This window comes from Notothenia coriiceps, unplaced genomic scaffold (assembly GCF_000735185.1).
Source record: "Notothenia coriiceps isolate Sejong01 unplaced genomic scaffold, NC01 NC01_scaffold00037250, whole genome shotgun sequence".
In the NCBI taxonomy this organism is placed as follows: Eukaryota; Metazoa; Chordata; class Actinopteri; order Perciformes; family Nototheniidae; genus Notothenia; species Notothenia coriiceps.
In genome coordinates, this window is record NW_011369951.1 from 7427167 (window position 1) to 7437822 (window position 10656).

General features: G+C 42.2%; 3 protein-coding genes across 3 annotated transcripts in view; 2 read left to right on the top strand and 1 right to left on the bottom strand.

Annotated features, from left to right (window-relative positions):
- The window catches only part of LOC104967237 (separin-like), a 7952-nt gene extending 6171 nt beyond the window's left edge, over positions 1 to 1781 (bottom strand). Inside the window, exon 1 of the mRNA XM_010796654.1 lies at positions 1694 to 1781. Within this exon, the coding sequence (XP_010794956.1) occupies positions 1694 to 1781 (88 nt within the window). The remainder of the gene's footprint in view (positions 1 to 1693) is intronic.
- A 3200-nt stretch (positions 1782 to 4981) lies between these two features.
- On the top strand, positions 4982 to 6025 carry LOC104966826 (leucine-rich repeat-containing protein 9). The gene is made up of 2 exons (XM_010796130.1): positions 4982 to 5175; positions 5775 to 6025. The coding sequence occupies exons 1-2, from the start codon at positions 4985 to 4987 to the stop codon at positions 5890 to 5892; spliced, it is 309 nt and encodes a 102-aa protein (XP_010794432.1). The 5' UTR covers positions 4982 to 4984; the 3' UTR covers positions 5893 to 6025.
- A 1242-nt stretch (positions 6026 to 7267) lies between these two features.
- golim4a (golgi integral membrane protein 4a) lies at positions 7268 to 9709 on the top strand. The gene is made up of 4 exons (XM_010796655.1): positions 7268 to 7336; positions 7858 to 8126; positions 8840 to 8916; positions 9438 to 9709. The coding sequence occupies exons 1-4, from the start codon at positions 7268 to 7270 to the stop codon at positions 9707 to 9709; spliced, it is 687 nt and encodes a 228-aa protein (XP_010794957.1).
- The last annotated feature ends 947 nt before the right edge of the window (positions 9710 to 10656 follow it).

Here is a 10656-nt window from a genome sequence, read left to right on the forward strand (position 1 = left end):
ATTATAAATATATATCAAATATTTTTCATCATGTTTTTTTCCAAAAAAGCGTTTATTTTCGCACTATACTAGTCATATTATTTAATCCAGTAGCCTAGTTAAACTTTCAAACAGAAAACAGTTGAAAATGTTTTTTATGATGTTCCGAGGGATTCGCGCCAGCATAAGGTCTCAGCCTCTTCTGGCCAGGGGTGTAGAGCTAATTTGTTAAAAGCACCGGTTGGCAAAACAGGAGAGTCTGTGAACCAGTCTGCCTTGATCATGTCCGGGACTCTCAACAGTATCTGCTGCACACAGCTGTTTTTATAGAAGGAAACCTCTTTCACTCATGAAATGCAAGCATCAGGAGGCAACGGACGTTGAAGTGGCAGCGCCAGCAGCGCCGAGAGCTGTGGGGCACTTTTTAGCACCACCTTCACTGTGTTGTACCTTCATACAGAACAGCTTAAGAGTGACTGCAAGCTGCCTTCGTGTTAACCAAACACACACTCCTAACCCCACAACCTCTACACATATCGAACCTGCCCGATTATCCCCCCTACACATGTAGCGTCGTTTATGAAGGAGATGTCCGGTCACCAAGGCGCATGATGTGACGGAACGAATCAGACAAACTATCATAATACTTCCTGAAACAAATGCCAGTGTCACACACACACCCCCAACCTTAACAACCGTAGCGGTCCCAAACCCCACGCACACACACACACACACACACACACACACACACACACACAACACACCACACACACACACACACACACAAACACACACACACACACACACACACACACACAACACACACACACACACACACACACACACACACACACACACACACACACACACACACACACACACACACACACACACACACACACACACACACACGCACACACCCTGGCGACCGGACATCTCCTTCATAATGCGCCTTCGACTCGTTTTCCTAGCATTCTATCCGTAAATCATACAAACAAAACCAAAACGTTGATTTATCTGTTTTCCCGTTTTGGTTTAAAAACTGAATAACTTCGTTTTTTTGGTTTTCCGTTTTTCCCAAAAGCACCGGTTCTCTCTTTTTTTTTTAAACATTGTTAATATGTTTTGGATGCATATTGTTCTAGTATTTGTTCAGGCTGTTACATACAATTAGTCTCTGTTGCTACCTGCTGGTGAGTAAATATTAAAATCAGTTAAAATTGACAACCGGTCCGCAATTTTTTTGTATGTGTCTGCCGGTCCTTGGCACAATAAAGGTTGGGAACCCCTGCCTTAGAGAAACACAGATTCCAATTTGATAGGATACTGAGCAGTCCATTGATGCATACTGTACTAGAGCCTTTTTCAGTCAGGGGTGTGCCCGATAAAGGCACGAGTTCAATTAGGGCCTGTATTCACACATGCCTTTTCTGAGCGCAAGCGTTCTTTTGAAATTGTTTCCGATGAGGGTGCAACCACCTTGAGGACAAAGTGCTGCACCCGGCATCTTTTTCTGAGCGCTTCAACGTTTTCGTGAGGCCGCACTTTATGCTTCAAGAAAAACACTGATGATGTTAAGCTAATTTCCCCGAGTAGCTGGGCCGAGCTGACCCTGAATGTTGCTGCTGGTGAGTTTTGTACTTTCATCTACGTGAGCGTATCATCCTCCTCACTGTATACAGTTGTCAGACTGACCAGTGAAGCTTATTCATACAAAGTGTGAGAGGAAGCATGTTCTGGTTGATGAAGAGGACGTTGTAGGAGCCACATATGAAGCCATTTCTGTGTTTGGTACGATACATGTTTTTTAGTCACTATAGGTGGTGGGCGTGTCATTGGATTTGTGTGGTGACGTTTGTGCTTATATCCGGTTGCTTTTACCTGCGCACTTGGTAATAGATGGGGGAGTGAGCTAGAGAAGGACAATTTTTGTTGACCGCACGCACGAATACAAGGATATACGCTTATGGATATGGAATATTGCATTTTTGCTTTGGAAATAAAAGGTCAAACGCATACTTTTGGAAAGACTGAGTTTTTGCTCGTCCACAGTTTTTATTCTCTTGTTTAGTCCCTCGCGGCACTTTGCTTAAGATTACTGCCACAATATTAAGTCAACAAACAGACTTGTACCACAGCGTGGATCTACGGAAATCAAGGATATATACGGAGATTCCTAGGATTGATCTGTGACGCTGTGGAATTAAAAGCAAACATTGAAACGCCGTGTTCGCCGCTGTATTGGAGAGCGGCTTAAGGAAACTTCAGCGTACTGCCGGGAGGTAAAGACTGACGGACAATCCACACACTCAGGGAGAAGAGCGCTATGTACTCTTCATCATGCTGTGTAAATGTTTGTAGAAACAGTGTGAATAATTACTGCTGCGTGTCCATTGGGACTATTGGCTTGCGTGTGTTCGGTTGTGCGCTAGAGGTTTTATTGTCGGCAGCTGTGATTAATTGGCGTTGCTGGTGGAAATTGAGGCTTTTTTGGTACATTCATATAAACACCATTAAAGGGATGTAATAAGTGGATGCACTCAGATGTCAATGTGGCAAAAATGGATGAACAAAAGAGAGGTTATACTCACGCCAGGCTTTGGCAAATAAAATGGGAAAGCTCCAAAGGAACGTTCAATCAAGGTTCACAAATGAAAAGTGTGATTAAAACATGAAGGATCCATGGCAAAGGATGAACAACCTCACAAATAAACACGCCAACTGAACATGTTGATTCACCTTGTTAAAGAGACAACAGCCCCGCCTGTTACACAAGTCTGTAATTCCTCTCTTTCCTGCCAGACGAACAGGAAAAACAAAATGTATTGGTCCCGTCATTGAGATATCGAATGAACACCAACAAGTATGGTCTCATGTTCAAACAATCTGGGAAAATGTTGAAACTATCTGAGCACAAGAGGAAAATAAAACCAAGCACAGTGTTTCAAACATAGAAGCATTGTCTTGCAGTGAGCTCTGCTGGAACCAGGTCCAGTGTCTCAACTACATCATCATGCATCAAAGCTGAGGCTGACATGGCCGGCTCTCATGGCACGAAAAAGTGTATTAACCATGGATGCGCCGCGCAGACAAGCATGCATTGGATTGAACAAGAGGAAGAGCTCAGGAAAAAGAGGAGCAGCCAAAGAAAAGAGGGAGCATTAGAAATGGAAGGGAAAAGCCGCATCAAATGCTAAAATGAAATGTGGCTAAGACGCTCTGGAAAGGTCTCATGCGGCAAGTAAACACATCTCCAATGCATGCAATCTATTTGGAACGGAGACGAAGGAAGCCACTCAAAGGCTGGAGGCAAGAAAACATTTGTGGCGCTGACACAAACAGGCCTTACCTGGTGGGGCCAGTCTGACGTACAGTTTCGCACAGAGAACATGAAGTAAGAANGCGGCACTTTGTTTAAGATTACTGCCGCAATATTTGGGTTTGTTCTTCAGATGACTGTGACGTTAACATGGAAGCTCAATAATGAACTCCAGCTCAACCAACCATATTGTAATATCTAACTAATCATCTTGAAATATGACATTATTATTTGTAATATACACGCATCTTATTGTGAGGTTGATTTCACATACACTACTTGAACGTTAGCTTGTCTCCATACTTGAGCATAGCCAATTTAAATTAACCTTAGCGATGCATACAGTTCCTACCTACATGATAAAATATCTCTCTAAGTTACAAGGATGACCTTCTTTTATCAACCTCAAACAGAAGCCGTTTGTTCAACAGTATTATCCCACTTAAAGCTTAACACTTGTCTATTTCTTTTTAACCTTTATACAGTCTATGATTTTAACTTGGAGGCTACTAGTAGCATCGTTAGCACCGATGTAGCTACCACTCGCTTACACACTAACCCAAGCCTTAACATTAATTACGTAGCTGATTAAAATCATTAACACATAAAAGTACTCGAATTTCACTTACCGCAAAACCTGTTTTGTCTGTTTCAACCGCAGAGCGAGTCACAATAGTCCGATATATAAGCATGAAGAACAAACAACCACGGCCGGCTTCAGGTTGTGTTCCCTGGATGAACTGAACAGGCAGAGTCCCTGTAGCTAGCTTCACGGAGCAGCTAGCAGAGAGACAAGAAGCTAGCAGCAGAAGTCACTTGACAGAGCCGTCACTCAATGTGACAACACCCTAATATATGCATAACTTTAAGTAGACCCTCCAGAAAAACGCGGGCAAAAATCCTTGATTATGCGGGCTAAATTCCTTGATTATGCGCGCTAAAATCCTTGATTATGCGATTAAATATGCGGGGTTTTTATGTGATTTTATGCGTTGAAATTGCGGGAAGTTGCGAAATATGCGGAAAGTTGCGAAATATGCTAAATATGCGGGGAAAGATAACAATTTTTTTAAATATTGAGCTGTCTTATTTCTCTCTCACACACAACCTGCCACTAACGTTTAACCCCTTTTACTATTCAATTAAACACAGTCAATGTTTATTTATTGTAAAAGCAATTGGGCTATTTTAATCTCACACACACACACACACACACACACAGACACACACACACACACACACACACTTCTCCGCCTCATTCTGTTTTCATTTACTCGTTCGTTATCTGACCAGCTTCAATCTTGTAGGCTACTCACTTCGTTTCTTGTAGCCCTCGAAAGGGTTTTGGAGGATGATGCCTCGGTGAGCTTGAGTCGTTTGGCTTTCTTGTCCGCAGCAGCAGAAAGCATTTTCGAATTTCGAAAATGCTTTCTGCTGCTGCGGACAAGAAAGCCAAACGACTCAAGCTCACCGAGGCATCATCCTCCAAAACCCTTTCGAGGGCTACAAGAAACGANTTATATTCCTTTCATCCTTCTCTTTCATCCATTTTGCAGACAACACATTTTCCCTGTTTGACTGTTACCCGAACCCACCTTTGACCTTTAAACCACTTTTACCTGCCTGTCTGTTCATAAAGCAATGTAATACCATAACTGCATTGTGCTTCCTCCTTGCAGGTGCAGAATGCTCAACCTGCAGCGTAACCACCTGCTGTGTCTGCGTCAGCTGCCAAAGCTCCCCGCCGTGGAGCACCTCTCTCTGTCTGAGAACGCCATCAGCTCCCTGGGGGGTCTGGGGGCTCTGGGGGTCAGCCCGCTGCGCTCCCTCAACCTGAGCCGCAACCCCGTGACCTTCACTCAGGACTACCGTGCACGGTGAGCGGACACGTATGAAGAAGGTGGATCAAAACGAGGGGGCAGGGGCAGTAAAGTTAGAGATGGTGTAAAAGGTTGTTAAAGAGAAGGCTTTGTCTTCAAAGACCTTCGAAGAGATTCATCGATGCAATCCGGATAGCAAGCGATAAAAAGATGTGGTGACGAGGAAACATTGGGAGAGGTTTCTTGGAAATGATGGCCTTTTATCTGGCGTTATAGCAGAGAGTAAGAGGATTTTAATTTCTTAGACAATGGCTGATTGTAGCTGAAAAATGTTGTAATTTAAAGGGGCTGTGATGTTCATTCATATTTGGTTTCATGTTGACTGTGACATGTCTCCATGCTTTAATGTTCAAAAATCTCTTTATTTTTCTCACACTGCCTGTGCTGCAGCGCCTCTTTTCACCCTCCGTCTGAAACCAGAGCCTAGTCTGCTCCGATTGGTTAGCTGGCGAGCTCTGTTGTGATTTGTCAACCACTTAGAGATGTCCCGCCCCTTAGCCTATCACGTGTTGTAACTCTAGCCAATAGAAGCGGGAGTTTTAAATAGTGATGTCACCGTGGTCCGGATCTTCATTCTGCTTCTTGTCTCTTTGCAGTGTTTTCCTCTGTTTGCCAAAGCTTGAGATCCTCGATGGGATCCCAAAGCTGCCAGAAGACTCTCTGCCCACCAGACTACAGTTCCCAGAAAGCACCAGGATGTGCAACATTTTATGACCCTGGCAGCAATGAACAGGCTTCAGAAGAACTCTTCAACACACACATTGTGTCTCTACAGTTGCCATGCAAAACCCTTTTATATGCAGTACCAATGATACATAGTATTATTTATCTTTGGTAATGATATTTGTATACATCCTATCCACATATTTTGATAATAAAAACAACATGTCATGAAGTCTTGCAGCTGTTTCGCTCTATTTCTGCTCTGTTTTTAACTGAATGTGGTGCAGCAGAACAAAGATTGAATGGTTGTGACGAACTTTGGCTCTGATGGAGGGGAAGTGGAGGAAGGATGATCAGATCGCTGCGTGACTCATCTCCACTCACTCTCATCTCTCAGGACTTTGCTGAGCCAACACTCACACTCGTTCTGCTGCAGACTGCACCAAACACATCGAGAGAGCTTTCTTTATTTTCTTCGAGATTGTCTTGTACACTATCGTATGGATTCTAAGATATTTTCCTTGTTGTCAACAACATAATGCCTTCATTGCAAAAAACTAAATACAGAGGTGTGCTTGTTATTTTCCTGTCAATTCTTTACATGACACGGAATAAGACAAGTCATAGCAAAAATGATAGAAAAATCACGTTAAAATAATAATTAAATCAAAAAGGAAATAATCATGATTAATATTAATAATTCAAATGATAATATACTTACAAATGAATAAATTACAAAAAATCATATGAAAAATAATATTAATTAATAAATAGCAAAAAATACAGAAGAAAATAAATAAAATAAAAATAATATTAGAGATGAAAAAGTAACTCAGATAAGATTAGCGATTTCATGTAGATTAAAGTGTACCTGAGGAACCCAAAGTAATTATTATTTCTCCATGGATACCTTAGATTTTAATTGGAGTCTTCAGTGTAAATCCGTAAAATATGAAAAGACAAACCGTTCATCCACTTTAGAGCCTTATCAAACATTTAGTGTCCAGACCCCCCCGAGGATAATGGCCTCTGAGTGACCGGGTAATCACCCAGCTGGTCACACACACAAAACATCCCGATTAATCCTCGGCTGCTTGCAGAGCACTCACACTGGCAGGACTTACAGTAAATCCCCCTCTGAAAAGTGCTTTGGATAAAAGAAAAAATCCATACTTTCATACATAACAATTGTCGCTACACCTGATTTACTTTGCAGCAGTCCATGAACTGGAGCACTAGGTTTCTTTTCCCTCGCAGTGATGCAGAGAAATGTAAGCAGCCGGTATCAGAGACAGTTTCACGGCTCATTGGGACTCATTTAAGTGTGTGTGTGTGTGTGTGTGTGTGTGTGTGTGTGTGTGTGTGTGTGTGTGTGTGTGTGTGTGTGTGTGTGTGTGTGTGTGTGTGTGTGACGTATACTAGTATAATGTATGTACTAGTAGTANAGGAGGAGCAGCCGGATGAGAACGCCCTGCAGCGAGACGGACGGCAGCCGGTCAGTTTGACATCAATCACACCAAATCTATATGTACACCATATGTCCCAAATCACCAGCAACTCTATGTGTAATGAGGTCCAATGTCCTGTATTCCAGGTTGCCATAATTACACAGGTGAGGGGTGAGAGTGATCTTTACGCAGATAAAAACAGATGAATTTCCGGACGTTGATTTGGTATTTTTTGATGAAGAGTTTGTTCAAAACCAAGGTTGATACATAAGTGAGTTGTAGTAGCTGTGAGCATCTACTGTAGAGATGAAGAGTTTGTTCAAAACCAAGGTTGATACATAAGTGAGTTGTAGTAGCTGTGAGCATCTAGCAGCTGGTTGGATTAGTTTGCTCTCGTTCTTCCTGTCCCTTTCCGCGTCACCTATGAAACCATTTATACATCCTGTGCTGCTAATCCCCGCCACCAATTGTTCAAAAATAATATTGCACTATAAATTTAAACTAAATAAGCTGACATGCTAACAATAAACATAAATGGTTGGCTCTTTTTTTATCTGTCTTCTCACAGGGTCCCCAGGCGGAGCTGCATCAGGAGGCCCACGCCCAGGTGGAGCGCGTGAAGTCGGCCTACGAGCAGCAGCAGGAGCAGCAGCGCCTGGAGGCTCAGCGGGCCAAGGAGCGCAGGCAGATCCAGCTGCATCAGGGGGCCCTTCAGCTTCAGAGGGACAAGGTGCTGCAGGACAGAGAGCAGAGGCTGAAGCAGGAGCAGGAGAGAGAGCAGCTGCACCACAGGGAGGCCGACCGGAGGGAGCAGCTGCTGAGGGACGAGCAACACAGGTCAGAGGTCACAGCAGAGCAGGAGTCTATTCCATATGTTATTCCGTTTTATTCCATTTCAATGTAAATCTTAAATGTTGTATTTTTTTATTATTTTTTATATATATTTTTTGCTTTACTTTTATGTATGCACCATGCCATTAGGTCAAATTCCCCGTACGTGTCAACCAACCTGGTAATAAAGCTGTTTCTGATTCTGATTCTGAAGAGTGGAGCACTGATGACGGATTATGGACCTCAGGAAGTTAGCTTCTTGAGATCCATTGGATTCTGGAATATTGCAGAATAGAAACTGTGGCAAACACACGTTTCAGGATAATCTCCACATACTGTATCAACACCACTTTATGATTTTTGAAGCGTAAATCAATCAAATGCAAGTAAAAAGCCTGTAAAGGAACTACATCACGGCCACATGGCTGCACAGCATTAATCGACAGGACCATCTTCACATAATAACAGCACTGTAAATGCAATCGCCAGAAGTAAAAAGCGAACATCAGGCTAAAGGAACTACATCACGGTCACATGGCTGCGCATCAAAGCCGCTAAGCTAAATGCGGCTAATGTTAAGTCTGATGACATTTAGTAGTTCATCAAGTCACTTTTTTATGACACCTAGAAGCTTCGGAGATTCACCAGTGGGGAATTTACTGACGTATTTCATGTCGTAGAACAAAACGTGAAAATCTCTTCTCTCTGTTTTGATGTAGGAAGAGGAACGAGTACGAGAATATGGACAATGATATCGTTCAAGGAGAAGACATGCAGCACACTGATGATGAAGAAGGTGAGAGAGGAAGATTACCATTATAAAAAAACATTTATACACTGAGTTTGTCAGTGCAATATAAAGCAATAGAGCATAAAATATTTACCTTATTTATATTTTATCACTGTATAAGCCGGAGGGCTGCATCTGCCAACTGCATTGAAGATGAGTTGATGAGTTGTTTGGTCTATAAAATATAAGAAATAGTGAAAAAAGTCCAAGCTGATTAAATTGTTGTTTTGTTTTCTAAAACTCAAAGCTATTCATTCCAACATGGTGTTAAGTTGAGGGAAAGCTGAACATCTCAATATTTCAGAAAATAAAAACAAAATGTTCTGCCATTTCTTCATCAAAGGTTTTATATACTGTACATTTTTTATATATATATTTTTTAATAGTTGGCGATTAATTTCCTGTCAACTGACTTATCCATTAGTCCATTTAATGATTTATCTGTAATCAGGACAGTTCTCAGAAGCAGCTGGTTTAGTGTGATATGTGTGTGATATATATATGTGTGTGTGTGTGTATTTTAACAGACACTGCGATGTTACATGAGGAGGAGGAGGAGGAGAATCAGGAAGTGGATCACGACGTGCCTCCACATCAGGTGACTGTCTTTCCATCCCGCTCTTCCTCATCTCTCAACACACGTTTCCTCTTCATCATCTGTCCTTTCTACCCCTCCACTGTTAACATTCACAGCAGTGTATCACATGTCATGCGTCCATTCAGCCGTCCGTCCACACATCCATTCTCCCCTCATCCATCTTCCACTCATCTGTCAACAGTCATCCGTTCAAGCTTCTGAATACCAGCTAATTAAAGAGGACATATTGTACTCATGTTCAGGGTCATATTAGTATTTTGTGCCTCTACTGTGATTCCAAATAGAAAAAAAGACCAACAAAAACAGTAAATATATACCAATATCAAAAGTAGATCAAAATACCTAAAGAGGACACAGTTAAAAAAAAACCTGAATGAATTAGAATACTTTATAATATAAATATCTACTAAGAAAACGTCAATGCTTTTCCCCTGTTTTCAGCACACCTAGAGAACCAGTGCATTGTGGGTAGTTATGCTGGAGGTAGTCATGGTTCTTCCAGTACGTCCAAACAGCAGCTTTGAAAAAATCTTGAAAACCTTGGAGCTGGGCATGTCTGAGAGCTTGGGGATTTTTGCGAGCAACGCGACCAACAACCAATCACATGAATCTCCCGCCCCCGACATACAAAGCAAAAAACCCCGGTTCTTCTCCACTCAGAATATGTGCAGAAAGGAGTATGACATTGTGTGCATTAATGTGATGCATATAGTCTATGATGTGGCAGAGGTAAAGTGTCAGCGGGAAGTAGTTGATTTTTGTATGGTGAATTTACGAGCCTCGCTTTTTTTATATCTTTGGTGGCACCAGGACGTTTTTACGTTCATGTCTGAGACAATATCGAAAGACTATGCTCGTCACGAAGAGGTTCACACGAGGCGGCTGGGTGACCGACCATGGCACTCGGCGGAGAATCACCAGCACTCATATGAATGCCATGTGGAAGTGTAAAGCTTGTAGTATTTAGTGTAAATTCAAAAGATCGATGTGAGGAGCGCCCTTATAGAGGCGTTACCTGCTTCCTAATGCCAAAAGTGTAAAGGTAACGTACTATATCGAGGTCGCGTTGTTGAAGTAGTGTGTACGATACGGTGAACAACAGTGTGGTAGCTAAGTCGCGTCTAAAGATTAGACAAGGATCTTTTTGC